Raw genomic sequence first — 16408 nt, 5'->3', positions numbered from 1 at the left:
ATGAATAAGGAACTGGTGGAAAACCTAGTGTCCTGAGAGAAAGAAAAGCAAAAAGGCAGATGAAACTGAAAAGGGAAACTAGCCTCAACTATTGAAACAGGCAAATTCGGCCTCCATATTGTTTCTCCCACTGAGTATTGATTTTGTTTTTTTTTTGAGGAAGATTAGCCCTGAGCTAACATCTGCTGCCAGTCCTCCTCTTTTTTGCCAAGGAAGACTGGCCCTGAGCTGATGTCTCTGCCCATCTTCCTCTACCTCTTATATGTGGGACCCTGCCACAGCATGGCTTGACAAGCAGTGCGTGGGTCCGCACCCGGGACCGGAACTGGCGAACCCCGCGCCACCAAACTGGATCATACGAACTTAACTGTTGCGCCACTGGGCCAGCCCTGTAAATATAGATTTTTATCCTAAGCTGTCTCACGCTATGTCTCTGGTTAGGCCAACCACCCAATCCAGGCAAGAGGAGGTGAGGAAAGAGGAGAGCAGCGTCACTCCCAAGGGTTGAAAGGTCTTAAATTCCTTGGGAAGAGGTGGCAGCAAGCACAGAGCGCTCCTTTGCGAGAACTTGTATTTTGTCAGACATTTAATAACTGGTTTAAACAGAAATATTAAGCAATCACTTCTTCCTTTGTTTTAGGGACCAAAAGTTCTTTTTTTTTTTTTCGACAAGCAAGTAAAACCAGAAAAGACAGTGACCCCCCACCTAGAAACAGCAACATGTTTATAAGGAAACATTAACTCCACAATCTCAAGTCAGTATCTCCTTCCGCCTTAAATATTTTAATATAGCACGTATTTTCCTAATCATGAAAGTAATGCCTCATGTCCTTATAGATAATAGAATCCTAAAATTGTCTAAAAGGATAAACTAGGGAAATAAAAATCACATCCACGGAAGAAGCATTTTATTTCTATATCACTAAAGCTAAGATGTTTGCTTTCATCTGTTATTCTCTCCTTGGAAACAAAACAACAAAAGCTTCATTCATCTCTGCTTTAATTTCACCGTCTGAAATTATTTCTAGGTATTCAGGTCAGCTGACTGGATTAGCTAGGTAATGAAACCCAGCCATTTTGCCTTTATCCCTTAACCAGAGTAGAGGATCAAAGCCAAGCTCCTTAATGTGGTACACAAGGCCCCTCAAAATCTGGCCCCAGTCCACCTGCCAGCCTCATTGCTCACCACTTCCTTCCCTCACCTCCCTAATTAGGAGCTTGCTGGAGAAAGGTGCTGGGTGCCCAAGAGCATTCTGATGGACCAGACCTCTCCTGTTCACCTGAACACTCCCGTGCCAGGGGATGGAGGATGCCCAGGTCTCCTTTTGTATATGGCATAGGCTCGAGGTTAAAGGATCCTGATGTGCTGGATTCACCACAAATTGAGGAGCTAGGAAGGGAAGTCACCTGGGAGGGGTAGGGTTGACTAGTTTGATCGACACTAGAACCTGTCCTCAAGAGTGTGGCAGTGCCACCTAGTTCATCCGTGCTTTGAAGAGAGCTGCAATGAAATGAATGTGTCCCCCTCAAATTCAAAGTGATGGTATTTGGAGATGGGACCTTTGGGAGGTAATTAGGCCAGGAAAGTGGGCCCCCACAATGGGATTAGTGCTCTTACCAGAAGAGGCCAGAGAGCTAGATATGTGAGGACACAGCAAGAAGATGATTACCACAACAGGCTCAGCTAACATCCATTTTCTCATATAGATACAGTAAAAAGGAAAGAAGAAAGGGGGAAAAGCTGCTTTTTAAAAAGGCCCTCAGAAGGAGTCTTGTGCTGAGGGTACAGTCAAGCATCTTGATTGTGGTGGCGTTTGCGTGAAGCTATACTTGGGATAAGATTGCATAGAGCCACACATGCACACACAAGTGAGTGTGTGTATAACCGGTGCAATGTGAATTGGTCTGTGATGAGCACCTGTGCCAGTTTCCTGGGTTTCTTATTGTACTCTAGTCATGCCAGATGTTGACGCTGGGGGAGGCGGGTGAAGAGTGCATGGGAACCTTGCCATACACTTCTTTGCAAATTCCTGTGAATCCATTACTATTTCAAAATTAAAAGGCTTTTTAGTGGGGGTGGGGGTTCAGAATCCTGGAGCACTTGATCTAAAACAGTGCATCGGGGATGGCCTTTGAGCTAGAGGATCCTTTGCAAAAACAGTTCTTCTGTGTCCGGGTCCGAAGAAGTTCTTGAAGAAAAGGACAGAGTGAGCCACCTTTGTCAGCAGATTCGAAATGAGTATAGAGCCCAGGGGGGCTTTCAGCTCCCTGAAGCTCTGTGAGCGTCCAGGTGAATGCCCGGCCCCTTTCCTGGAGACTCTGGGGAAAACAGGCAGACAGGTGAGCTGTGGCGGACTGTCGGAGCAGGCCGGAGAGCCCAGGGAACTCTGAGTGTCTGACGTACTCAGATGACTGCCATTCTCAACCGTGTTGGCCTTTGTCGGCATCGCTGCAGCTTAACTCAGTCTTTCAGCAACATTGAGTCAGCACCTATGGTGTGCCTGGCACTCTTCACTCTTCTAATACTTGAGATATGTCCAGGAATTAAAAAAAAGAACCATGCCCTGGTGGAGCTTATGGTCCAGCATAGGGTCGGAGGCAGGGAGAGAAAATGAAAACAGTAAGAAATTAATTATAGAGCATACTAGACGGTGATAACTATGAAGGGGGAAAATACAGAGCCGGGTAAGGGGGACCAAGAATTCAGGAGAGTGTGGCATGTGGGAGAGGGGGTGCGGCTGTCTTCTCTGAGTTCTTAAATGATATGAGCGTATTGAAATCAGCCTCTATTTGACTTTTCTTTTCCCACTACTAAATTCTCTCCCTTGTCGTTCCTTTTGACTTCTCCCTGGTTTCTCCTCTCTTCTTCTCTCCACCTTCCTTGTTATCTGTCTTCAGTTGATTTCCCCGTCTCGCCTCCCTCTCTTCCCTCATGCCAGTTTCCTCATCAGTGGTCTTTTACCTTTTTCTCTTTCTCCTCTCCCCCTTTGACCCTCCTCTCCTTCCCCCCTCATTGTTTTCATTTTTCTCTCTCTCTTCTTCTTTCTAGCTATTTGTCATTTTGTGGCTTTTTCATAGAACTGAAGTTCATTTGATTAAAGTTCATGTGGCTTTTGTTCCCTTGTTATATTGTTTGCATGATAAATGTTTTCTATTCTACACAAAACCAAACTTTCTTGAGCAACCCAGCCTGACGCGAAGGGAGAATAGCCCTAACTTGTTGACTCTCATCTCATCTGTTCACATAGCTCTAAGCCCCAGATAGAGGACCCCTCAAATATTTCTAGAAGTTCCAAAGAGTGCCTCACATGCATTGCTTAAAAGTCCGTTCTCCCGAGGACTGCTCCCCTCCGTGCACTCTTGGAGGCCACCATCGTTAAGACCCCAGGCGTCTCCGTAGCTCTCGATGCGCCTGAGACCAGGGCAGACTGCCTTCCTTTGCCTTTGGAGTTACATTGTTACAGTGGCCACCAAGAGCGTTGCACCTGCCCCATCCTTTTATAGAGATCTCAGTAAAGCAGCTCTTTTGGATTCTATTTTTGCAGCTTCTTTTCTTCGTAGGACCCATCATGAGTCTGTGAGTCTGGCTCTGGAACATCCCCCAGAGTGACGGGCATTATGTTACCCCCAGTCACCACTATCCGCCAACAACTAAGCCTTGTTGGTGGCTCCGCTCTGTAAGTCTGCTCCTTCGTGCTTTACAATGAGTTGTCTCTCTCCCAGGAGCCTCCTCAGTCATTAAGGAGTCTTCTCTTTAGCCTGGGTCATCACTGGCAGTGCCTGGAAACATCTCAGTGCCAAATAGTCACAACTTGACCTTAACCCGGGAATCCCACCATGTAAGTTTATGAAACAGATGAGTTGAAATTGATATTTCTAACTTAAACACAAAGCTCAAATTGCTTTTATATTTTGTATCACCTAATAAAACATAACCATAATTAATTTTTGTGAGTTTCAACATATATTATTTCATTTAATGTAAAGCATTATTTAATTTTTTGAGGGTCAGTGGCCTCTCATGAAAATTTTTGCTAACTCTGGAAAATGTATTAAGAAGAATAATTGTTAGAAATTGACAGGCTACTCTAAAATGTGTATGGGAATGCAGAGGGCTAATCATAAATGTATATAGTAGGAATAAATATATAGTAAGAAAAATATATGATCAGGAAAGAACAGACTTCCAAATATCTGGAGCTACTAAAAACCTGGAGTAATTAAGACAATAGTAATTAAGTAAAGTATTGGTGCAAGGACAGAAAAATAGACCAATGGAACAGAGTAGAGGCCTAAAACAGACACAAACATAAACAGTCAACTGATTTATGATGAAAGTGACAGTGCACTGAAGAAAGGGAAAGGATGGTGTTTTTCTTGAAAGATGCAGTCAATGGGATATCCATCCAAGAACAAAAGAAAATGTTTCTCCATTCCTTGCCACACACATTACACAAAAATTGACTCCAGTTATACTGTCCATCTAAATGTGAGAGGTAAAACAAAGTTTTTAGAAGAAAACGTAGGAAAATATCTTCATTAGCTTAGGGAGGCAAAGATTTCTTAAACTAGAGACCAAAAAAAAAAAAGGCTAACCATTAAGGGAAAAAATGATAAATTGGACTACATTAAAATTAAGAACTTCTGTTCATCAAAAGACATGATTAAAAGAGGGAAAAGGCAATCCACAGAATAGAGTAAGATATTTACAATACATCTTTCCAACAATTGATTTGTATCCTTACTACATAAACTCTTAAAGACAATTAGAAAAAGGCAGGTGACTGAAAAGAAAAATAAGCAAATGGCTTGGGCAGATGATTCACAAAAGAGGATATTTAAATGATAATAAACATCTGAGAAGGTGCTCAACTTTAGTCATCAGCAAAATGCAAATTAAAACCACAGTGTTATCTACACACCCACAAGAATGGCTCAAATGAAAAAGACACACAAACTACATTTTGGCAAAAATGTGTAGCAACTGGAACTATAGTTCACATCTGATAGTATAAATTGGTGCAATGGCTTTGGCAAACAGTCTGCTGTAGATACTAGGTAGCTACTGCAGTATCTACTGAAGCAGAACATTTGTAGACGACCAAGCAACTCCTCTCCCAGGTATATACTTTACAGAATTGTGTGCATATATTCACCAAAAACAATGAACAAGAATTCATAGCAGCACTATTCATGAAAGCCAGAAACTGGAAACGACACAAAGGTCCGCAAAGATTAGGATGTATCAATAAGTGGTGGCAAATTCAGACAGCAGAATACTATACAGCAGTGAAAAAAGACAGAAAAGAGAAAGGGGAAAAAGAAATACTCTGGTTTGATTCCATTTATATGAAGTTCAAAAAACAAGTGTTAGAAGTCAAGACAGTAATTACCCCTTGGGGCAATTACTAGGTGGGAGCATGAGAGGGCTTCTGGGGCAGTGGTTATGTTCTGCTTATCGATCTGGGTGCTGGCGACACTGGTGTGCTTGTTTTGTGAAAATTATGCAAGCGGTACATGATGTTTTGTATCCTTTTGATATGTATGTTGTGCCAGCATGAAAAGTCTGCTTAAAATAATAAAAATCATTGTACAAAGTAAGCTGGGGCTATTTGGATAAGAATTACAAGGTTTAACTGAGATATTTGTGGGTAACATTGTTTATTGCATTTATAAGTCCTTGCACACAAATAAAATGGAAGCAGAACCGTAAAGAATACGTCAAAATGATGACTGATAAGAGTAATGGCAAACTGATAAATGTAGCATTTTTTATTGTATTTAATAGTTGTGTTCAGAAAGAACACATCAGAATAATTTCAAAGACAAATTTACATTTAATAAAAAAATATGCAAATATTTCCAAATGTACACGATTTGATTTTCTTCACTTGTTATTGAAATTCATATACAACACTGGAATCTTATAGGTTAAAAACATAACAAAAGACAACTTTAATTTCAAGTAAAATTTCCATTGACACTACAGAATTAAAAGTATGCTTACTATACACAAAATGCATATAAGAGACAGTATTCCGAGAGTGTGTGTGAGAAACAAGTCAAATAGACTGGGATCTTACATAGTCACAAATGGAGCCAAGATTTACAAAACTCTAGCCTTATTATAAAATGTAACTTCGGCATTTCCTTCAACTAATAAGAAAATGAGCAGTGCACATTTCCTCTATTGAACAGAGGTATTCATCCATTTTCTGCAAGACGATTATATTCCCTCTTTAGGGATATGATTTCTTGTCATTATAGGCAAATATTTCTGTAAAAATCAGATAACGTTATAATCCTGGTTATGCTGGACTCAACATGAGGAGAAATCTAAGTCAATTAAAGACAGCATAACCCATGAGCATGAAGGAATGTGACGTCACATCCATTACAACTTGCTCAAATTTGAATATGCAGAATGGGAGAGGGGGAGATGATGATGATGCTTTAAGTTCACCAATGTGATATGATCACTGATGATATTCCTTCAGAAATAGAAACCTTGGAGGGCCGCCTGGTGGTGTGGGAGAAGTTCGAGAACCCCGCTTCGGTGGCCCAGGGTTCGCAGATTCGGATCCTTGGCACAGACCTAGCACTGCTCATTAGGCCATGCTGTGTCGGCATCCCACATAAAGTGGAGGAAGATTGGCACAGATGTTAGCTTAGTGACAATCGTCCTCAAGTGAACAAAGAGGAAGATTGGCAACAGATGTTAGCTCAGGGCCAATCTTCCTCACAAAAAAAAAGAAAAACAAATAGATACCTTGTTTCTGATTGTATCTAAGAAGAAAAACAGAGTAAGACATGCTGCCTAGGTAGCCAAACACATTTGGGAATTTCACTCATCCATATCAAAGGGATAATATAATTCTCAGCCAAGCAAGACATTGGGTAAATTGGGGACCTGAAAATTTATTTTTCTCTAGAAATGAAGTATAACTTCATTCACTCCGGCGTGAAATATATGGGAATAGTCCACAGGACCAAAGCCTATATATTATATATAACACCTGGAATATTGTTGGCACTCAGAAAAGATTAAGCAAAAATAAAAGATATATTTTCTAGCTTAAAATATGGATTTTTTAAAAACATATATTTTCAATGTCTATATTCCAAACTAAGTTTTTGCTTTTAATATTGAGTTCATTTAGAAAGTTTTGTCTTTAAAAACTCATTTTAAGCAGATTTATATGCAGGCTGTACACTTTTTTGGATTTTTTTGAAAGGTGGTCAGAATTCAGTTAAGGATCACTTTATATACTGCTAAAATTTTAGAGAAAAATATAAACTCGTTTTAATCACCACAGTTTCATAAACATATCAGAGTTGTTTTTTGTTCAAAATAACACAATTTTCGTGTTAGATTTTAAATAGACCGTACTTAAATATATCTCTACACAATGATCATTTCTATAAACTAAGATAAATTAAAACTGAATTTTTAAGCTAGAGATAGTCTGTCATATATTTTATTTGATCTTAATTGTGATCCATGATTATCTTATTGAAAAATTATTTCTATAAGCCACGATAATCTTATTATTGCTTCACTTCCCTGAATCAGTGTTTCTAAAACATATCCGCCCAGTTCTGTAGCTTTTAAGTGAACCGTTTTTTTGATTCTGCACTCCGGTTACATATAATAACATTCCTTATTAAGTACTAACTAAATTTGCATTTTAAAAGCTTTTTTGATGTATTTACCAAAAGTGATTTTTGAAGGCATTTATTGGTAAATGCATTAACAATCGTATTTCAGCATTAACTCAATGTGACCTTACACTGTGCTCAGTGCAGCTGGTGGGTATCAAGGCCAGTCCGAAATGGATTTTTCTTTAGGATAATCATTCCTGCCCACGGAGGCTGTTGGGTCACACTTACCCCAGCTGAACGGAGGCAGCAGTACCCATGTGAGCACTGTTAACACATCTGTCTTGGAGGAACAGAGCATCACATTAGCAGATGCTGGACATGGCTCAGTCGCCTGGATAATTCTCATTTTGCACATCTCAGAGGTAAGCTATTTATTTTATAAATAAAGCCTAGAAACAATCTTAGTGCTTCTCTTTCAATGGCTAAGAGGTTAAAAAAGTAAAGATTTTTAAAAATCCAATAGAAAAAGAGTGAGTGTTTCAAGTCCAAAGAAATAATCAAGGCAGAAAATGTTTGCATAGAATTCCACTGGTGGCTAGATTTTCCTTGCAGTCCTTGCTCACGGCGACCTTCTGAGCCCAGTTTCAGGAAGCAAGTCTACGCATAGCCTGTGGAAGCAAAGCGGAAACAGTGTCGATACCACTGAATTCTCCTCGTCTACATTAGCTTTCTTACAAATATGTCTGGATAGTGTTGGTTGCTTATGTTTACTCATCTTAGGTGTATATCATCACAATAAAAGGAGGGGGGAAACTCAATTTTGTACCTCATCATACTTCAGTTGGATTTATTTAAAAGAAATAATTATGGGGGCTGGCCCCAAGACCCGGTGCTTAAGTTTGCATACTCTGCTTTGGTGGCCCAGGGTTTGCCAGTTTGGATCCTGGCTGCAGACCTATCACCGCTCATCAAGCCATGCTGTGGTGGCATCCCACACAGAAGAACTGGAATGACCTACAACTAGGATATACAACCGTGTACTGGAGCTTTGGGGAGAAAAAAAAAAAAAAGAGGAAGATAGTCAACAGATGTTAGCTCAGGGCCAATCTTCCTCACCAAAAAAAATTAAAGCAATAATTGCTATTTATTGAGCATTTACTATCTACAACACTCTATTCTTATTACTTTACATGTACCCTTTAAGTTTCACGATTCTCTGAAGTATTATTTCTATTTTATGTGAAGAAACTAAAATGAAGACAGGATGAGTAACCTGCGCTGGGCTACACAGGCAGAAGAAGCAGAATCAGGGCTAGCACTCAAGTCTGCCTGGTTCTTCAGCCCTTACACTAGACCCACTTCGCGGTACTGCTTCCCTATCTACAGAAACCCTGCCTGAAGGGGCCTGTCAGGTGGCAGTCACAAATACTTCCATAAGATGGCAACTTCTTAAGTTCCAATTTTGAAATATGTTTTTATGCAACTAAGTCAGCCCTAAAACCGTAATCACAAACGATTAAACTGGAAAGACTTTACGGCTCAATAATGACGTTCCTGGGCTCACTAAGCTGGTGGGCTAAGATGCAGGACTTCTGATTTTCGCTCTAATAATGTGTTTTCTCCACAAAAATCTTCTCTGCTTGTCATCCTCACTGCCTGCTTTTACCATAGGGGTCTGAATGTTATTCATTTCCACATTTTTATCAGGACCCGGAATAAGGCAGAGAAGGCGTGCTTATCAGATTTGCATATGACACCAGAGGGGGTGGGTGGTTAATATGCTGGATGATAGATTCAGAATTCAAAACTACGTCAACAAACCAGAACCAACAAGATCAAACCCAGCAGAAATCTGTGTAGTCCTGCATTAGGGTCAAACCCAGTTACATCAGTATAAATGGGGAGACCAGCTGAACCATAGTTTGTGCGAAAATGCCCAAGACTTTAGTTGACTCCCGCTCAATAGGAGCAAAGATTTTGTCGTAGCTATTATGAAAATAAGCACATTTTTAAGTTGCAGTAATAGAAGTAACTTGATGAGATCAAGGTAGGTCATGGTTGCGTCATCTCCACGCTGGCCTGACCCCTTCTGGAGTTTCGTGACCTCTGCCTGGCCAGAGAAGCATTGACAGATTTTGTATCTATGAGGAACAATAAAGGGAACTGAAAGAGTCTAGCCCGGAGTAGACTCTGGCGGAGGCAGATATTTAAGAGCTGTTCAGTGAGAGGGTTTGTCTTGCCGGTGAAGGCAGATCTCCATCCGCTGGGTGGTGGTAGACAAAGGCTGGATCTAGTTTTTTAAGCACAGCTAACCCTCAGAGACTTTCAACCATGCAACAAACTCCTTTGAAAAGCTACTAGTTGCCATTGTCTGGAAATATTTACACAAAAGCTGAGTGAACGTCCTTAGGGATGGTGGAGGAGAGATTTCTGCATGTGCTGGGATGTGGGACCGCTTGATTTCTAAGATGTCTTTCCACTTTAAAACTCTACGATCTTCTTTTGTTAGTCCCATTTTACTCAAAGGTTGAGCCACAGAGTTCACTCAGATACTACAAGTTTCAGTCAAGTTTCTTAGGAATGGTCTGAGGCCCCCAAAAGCATCAGAAATACCTAGAATCCGTCTCAAATAAAGGGAGTGTCTTTTTTAAGCCATTATTAGTCAGAGGAAGAAAGGTCATGAGGTTGCTGTCGTTCACATACTATGCCCGAAGCTTACGAAACTCCTGGCTTAGAAATTCCATCTATGCACCTTTCACCCATCCCACTGGCCTTGTGTCTCTGGAAGAGAAAGTATGTGGAGGCTTGGGTATAAAATCAGGACCAGCATGTTGGCTGCTTCCAGTTGCTGATCATGCCGATACGCCTGGGGCAAAAGGTCCCCAAGTACTTAATGTCTTCAAGGGAGAATTCTTGTTTTCCATTTTCTTCTGTCTATGAAGCCATCTTTTTGGTATTTCTTAGAAATTATTTTCCCTGAATAGTTTTTATCAGACATAGTCACCATCTGTATTATTCTATCTATTCAAGATTTAATCCAAATTATTTTCTTTGAAGGAAAATAATGATCATACCTCATTCTGGACATCAAGTTCTTCTTCAATCAGCTCTGCTTCCATTAATTCAAGAGGATCTTTACAGTCTTGGATAAGCGTGATCTTGACAAAGAGAAAAAGGAGAATATTTATTGGAAATATAATAACATCAACCCACCTGATACCCCACTGAAAATGAACTGAGGCTTTACCAGACTTTCCATGCTTCAAAATCCTTTTCAGCTTTCTTATCCTTTTATATTTCCCACTTAGAATTTTTCTCTTTACCATTTATTCACATTCAAGTGTGAACTGGTCTAGTTCTGCATTGTCTAACCTCCTTTTCAGCTCTCTTCCCCAGTCTCTGAAGTGTATGCCTCTTGACGAGTCAGCCCGTCTGCCTAACTGATTCAACAGTCGATAGTGTTTTTATTTCAATGGCTCAGCCAAGAGCACTCACACAGCATTGAGTGTGCAGTGAATGCCCAGTGAGGGGCTTGTGAACGATGACAATAAACAGTCCCAAGTTGAATGGGATAACAAATAACTGTTTTCATGTTGAGAGAGAACTTGACACCTTGGTTCTATTTTGCTTTTAATACGGAATCTTTTTTACATTCTTTATATGACCCCACTTTGTTGTTGTTAACTATGGGTTAGAGAATTTTAGATTAGATAGAAAAAGTTTATGAGTTTTCAAAGATGAGCGTCTTGTTGTAGCTTTTTTTTAGATTTGTGATTTTACTACTTTCCTTTTTTTCCTTATTTGTATTTAAGATCCACATCTTGGTATTTGGGACGAGTATTTTCTCCAGCAGCATTAAGCAAAACAATTTCTCCACTAACAACAGCTGAAAAGAATAATATGCTATTGTTTTCTAAATTAGTTTTACTTCCAACATTAACTTGCAATCTAGAGTAAGAATCTACTTAACCTAATTTTAGACAAAATGGGAAGCAATTTAAAATATAGTAGACTGTGTCCCTGGAATAATTATTATTGTTATTTTTATGGGTATTTGTTTTAGTTTCCCAAATTCCCTGCAAGAGGGTCCATGAGAGATACGGTTCTGGTACCAGGTCCACCAGTAGGCCCGGCCCAATGGCCCAGACCAGAGTGCACAACTCTCCTGAGTATTCGACAGGAGAATTGACAAAATAAGGAGGCCCATGGGAAATCAGTGTCTATTCTATTTTGTGGAGAATAATTAACTCTGGGCTGATTCATGGCTTTTCATTTTTTTTTTTCTTTTTCAAAGATCACTTACAACCTAATGGACCCCATTTAAAGGCATTTATAATCAAAAGTTTCCAGATGGTTGAGAATTTAAGTTGCATTTGTATATACAAATCACAGAAGATCCGAGATTCAGTGCCTATATTCTAGAAAAGCACTACAGCTAATGCCTATTCTTATTAGTAAATGCACACATTGTAGGACTGATATGTTCCAGGTACTAGAATCCAGCACTTTCCTGGAATCTATCATATTTAGTCTTCATGTCTACCCAGCAAGGTAAATGTTTTTATTCCCATTTTACTGATGAGAAAACTGAGGCTCTGAGAAGTTAAGCAGATGGCTTAAAACCCCACCAGGCTGGGATCCAAACCTAGATTTGTGGAATTTTTGCCATTTACAGAAATCATGACAGTTTAGGAACGATACATATGTAGAAAGGTTAAATGTTTACCGTTTCTAAAATGGAATCTTGACCCTCTCGCGATTTCACCTGGTTCTGTAGATGGAGGACAGCATCGTGGACAGTCAAAAAGAATATGTCCTTTCTAATGTTATCACTAAAGAAACCACATTTCTCCAGCTTTTCTATCACATGATCTTCAAAAGAAAGAGATAATGTTTAGTTAGTCTCTGGGAAAAGACATTTTTGTAACATCAGCCAATTCTACGTTTTGTAGTTCCTCCTTTTAATTCTTTTTTCTCATTTCCAAAATGTGACTCTGCTCTAAGCTGACTGAGTTTCTTTTCCAGGAGCACATGGAATGGTTATATTGTAACTGGTCCAGCACATGGCCTTGGTTCCTGACCAGGTCCCTTTTGCCATTGTACCCACACTCCAGCTGCTCTGAGCCTGGCTGCTGATGGTTCACAGCTGTGCCCTTCTCTGGAGAACTTTCCTTGGCCAATAGGAGCTGCCTCAGCTGAAAGGCCTAGGAGGTTCCACCCCCACCCTTGGGTGGCCTGTAGCCACTGACCAACTGATATGGGGGTAGAAAGGCCAGCCCCCTTGCCTCTAGGAGAGGTAAGCCTCTGTGTGTACGCCCTGTGGAATCAGGCTAAAGTAGACTTCTGAAACCATGTCTTTGTCCAGCTTCTTGCCTTGCCCTATCCTGCTCCCCTCGCTCCTTCAGGAATTTTCTCAGAGTGTAGCCTCTCAATAAACCACTTGGGCAAGAATCTTTCTCTCAGGCTCTGCTTCTAGAGAACTCAGCTTAAGCACTAATATTTTCCTACATACATACACACACTCATCCGTAGACACAGACTCATGCCTTGCAGCATCCTCTAGTTCTAAGGGATCTAGGTCATCTCTAGCTCTGCTGTCTCCATGGTCATTTTTCCCCCATTGATCCTGCACCACTGTCAGGACTTAGGTTTCCATGCATTACCATCTCTATGGTGCAAATTGGAAGTAATATCTTTCTAGGTCCAAAAGGGCCCTCAGAGTGATTGCTTAATGGATAGAGTTTCTGTTTGGGGTGATGAAAAATTTTGAAAATACATAGATGGTTGTGACAGTGGCACAAGAAGTGAATGTGCTTAATGCCACTGAATTCATTGTATACTTGAATGTTACTAAAATGGCAAATCTTATGTTATACATCTTTTACCACAATAAAAAACAGTTTTTTGAAAAAAGGCCTTTGGGGCTGGCCCTGTGGCCAAGTAGTGAAGTTCATGCGCTCCACTGCAGTGGCCCAGGGTTTTGCTGGTTCGGATCCTGGGCACGGACATGGCACTGCTCATCAGGCCATGCTGAGGCGGCATCCCACATGCCACAACTAGAAAGACCAACAACTAAAAATATACAACTATGTACCAGAGGGCTTTGGGGAGAAAAAGGAAAAATAAAATCTTGTAAAAAAAAGAAAAAAGGCCTTTGGGTATCGTGTACCCACATTCCTAGGTAGGAAAAAGGGCCTAGAGGAAATTCCTATAGATAGATAGATAGGTATATGCATTTACCTTGAAGTGACGCAAAGTACACATTTACATCAATTCTTTGGAATTCTTTGACAACCTAAAATTTTAGAAAGGAGAATTTGTAACAATGATCAACTTTATCTGCCCATAATTCAGTAGCAATCAATTACTTGCTCAGGAGAAATTTCAACGCTTTCGTGGTTAATCAGGACTTTAGGAAAAGTTCATTATGGGAAAACCATAGAAGTTTTCAACCTCCAGTGATGGTGTGATTAGGGATGTAAAGACTCAAGAGGTGGCAACATCCGGTGCTGAATAGCGGAGCGCTCAACAGCACAGGTGTGCTCAATAAACATCTGCGGAAGGAAGGAAAGAAGGGAGTAGAGGAGGCTTCCTAATGTAGCCCCTGCTGATTGGAACAAGAGTGCGAGTTTCTATCTTTGAGTGGAAAACACATGGGTGTGGATATGTGGCCACTGGGTTCCAAATGTAAAAACTGACCTAAAAACCAAGGCCTCTGGATTTTGACTGTATCAGTGTCAATATCCTGATTGTGATTTTGTGCTATAGTTTTGTAAGATCTTGTCATTGGGAGAAACTGGGTTAAGGGTTACAGAGGATCTCTCTGTTTTATGTCTTACAACTTCATGGGAATCTACAATTATTGCAAAAGGAAGTTTAATTAGGGCCCAACCCCATAACAGAGTGGTTAAAGATCCATGTGCTCCGCTTCAGCGGCCCAGATTCATGGGTTCGGATCCTGGGCACAGACCTACGCCACTCACCAAGCACACTGTGGAGGTGTCCCACGTACCAAAAATAGAGGAAGACTGGCACAGATGTTAGCTCAGGGCAAATCTTCCTCACAAAAATAAATAGTTTAATTAAACAAAACCAAGATACAAGACCTATGGGCAATAATAAAACAGATCTTGAAATTTCTGGGGTGCGATCAAGACCTATATGCAATTATAAAGTTTAGAGTTTTCATGATCATCATTATAGCATTTGAAAGCAACTATTTGGTAGGTGTGGAAAATATTCTGGCATTAAATATGTTAAGACTCTCCCCAAAAGTAATTCATTAAACACTTTGGCCAACACAATCTACAGTGGATCTGAGCCAACGCCTGGAGTGAAATGCACGATGAAGAACAAGAGTATGTTCTGGAACAAGCTGGTAACAGGTTGGCTAAGAGAACTGGAACAGAACGTGTCAAGCATATTCTCACACTCTTTTGTCAAGTATAATCACTTTTCCACCTTACCTGCCTAGTACCCACACCCTGGAATCATTTCCTGCCCTTGCGGAGGTAGCCAAGAAGCCCCAGCTAAGGTGAACCTCAGCTGGGGTCCGTTTCATATTATCTGATTGCTGGTGCCTGCAACCTGCTTGCTTCTCTGCCTGACCCTCTTGATACCTACCTGAAGCTTCACCTAAACTTCACACTCCCGGTCAAGTTGACGCCCTAGTTAGTCTGCTTTGGTGCACTTAGTACAGTTGTAGTTTAAAAGATTACAGTGATGTTTGCCTTCCCTCCTAATCTGCTTGGTCCCATGAGGGTAGGGACTATGCCTCTTGCACCTGGCCAAGTGCTTGGCACCTATTAGGCATTTCTCATCTATTTGTTGAAAGAATCGATGAGCTTGAGCTTGCACAACTGGTTTCTGATATCATGAAATGTTTCTGTTCTGCATGCTCTTCAGCTCGTAGACTTCCCTGATGCCTCTCCCGCTTCCTGCTCTAAACTCTAGCGATGCCTGATTTTTACAGTCCTGCCGTGTACCTGATGCTCCTCATTCTGATATATAAACATAAACATATTAAAACATAATACTTAACATAAACTTTTGCCCATTTTTCTTCTTTTTGTGTTCCATTTCCTATGTCTTCTCGGGAAAATAAAACGTAATAAATGTTAATATTCACTGAGGGGTGACTGTATATGAGACACTCTTCTAAACGATATATGTATTTAATCCTCATGCAACCCCATGAAGTTGGTACCATCATTATCGTCATATTACAGATGAAGAAATTGAGGTACAGACAGATTAGGCAACTTGCCGCTAGTCATGCTGCTGGTAAGTGGTAAAGCCAGGATTCAACCCCAGGTAGTCTGGCTCCATAGCCTATGCTTTAAAATATTACACTGTATTACAAAAGCATTCCCCTAGAAAAGTTACAGAGCCCATGCAATCAGTTGCCCTTTTGCAAGACTGGGCAACCCATATAATTTTACTATTGCCAAATTGCGCATCTATAATTCAAACTTCTGAAAGCTTACCACTCTCAACGATCTCACGCCAACAACATCCAAGAAAGAGATGGCTCCACAATCAAGCACGAGGCTATGGATTGGCACTTTGGGAACATTCACTTTGACAGGAAGCTCAGAGTTCCAATCCACTCGAATCTCAATTTCTTTGGTTGGGACATCAAGTTCCTCTGGATCTCCAATATCTTCATCAGGCTCGAAAGCACTATTTGCTGAACCAGCATTGCTTATAATGCCATTCTAAACAAAGAAAACACTACCAACTTACTTGCCAATGATTTGGAATGTCTTTCAACGATTTATTTCAAATTACATAGAAGTCCCCACAC

At 40.6% G+C, this 16408-nt stretch overlaps 1 protein-coding gene and 1 long non-coding RNA gene across 4 annotated transcripts in view; one reads left to right on the top strand and one right to left on the bottom strand.

Moving 5' to 3' along the window:
* The window catches only part of LOC139082987 (uncharacterized), a 50126-nt gene that overhangs the window by 16311 nt on the left and 17407 nt on the right, over nt 1-16408 (top strand). The gene's annotated exons all lie outside the window — the stretch shown is intronic.
* Nucleotides 5645-16408, bottom strand: part of SLC26A4 (solute carrier family 26 member 4) — a 45418-nt gene continuing 34654 nt past the window's right edge. For all 3 annotated transcript variants that reach the window (XM_070617181.1, XM_008532225.2, XM_070617182.1), the window contains 5 exons: nt 16089-16319; nt 13843-13897; nt 12329-12474; nt 10677-10760; nt 5645-8270 (listed from right to left, as the gene is read on the bottom strand). In XM_070617181.1, the coding sequence (XP_070473282.1) occupies nt 8247-8270; nt 10677-10760; nt 12329-12474; nt 13843-13897; nt 16089-16319 (540 nt within the window). In that variant the 3' untranslated portion in view covers nt 5645-8246. The remainder of the gene's footprint in view (nt 8271-10676; nt 10761-12328; nt 12475-13842; nt 13898-16088; nt 16320-16408) is intronic.

Source organism: Equus przewalskii, chromosome 4, assembly GCF_037783145.1.
Source record: "Equus przewalskii isolate Varuska chromosome 4, EquPr2, whole genome shotgun sequence".
Lineage (NCBI taxonomy): Eukaryota > Metazoa > Chordata > Mammalia > Perissodactyla > Equidae > Equus > Equus przewalskii.
The sequence above is the reverse complement of the archived record's forward strand: the minus strand, read 5'-3'. Positions and strand labels throughout refer to the sequence as shown.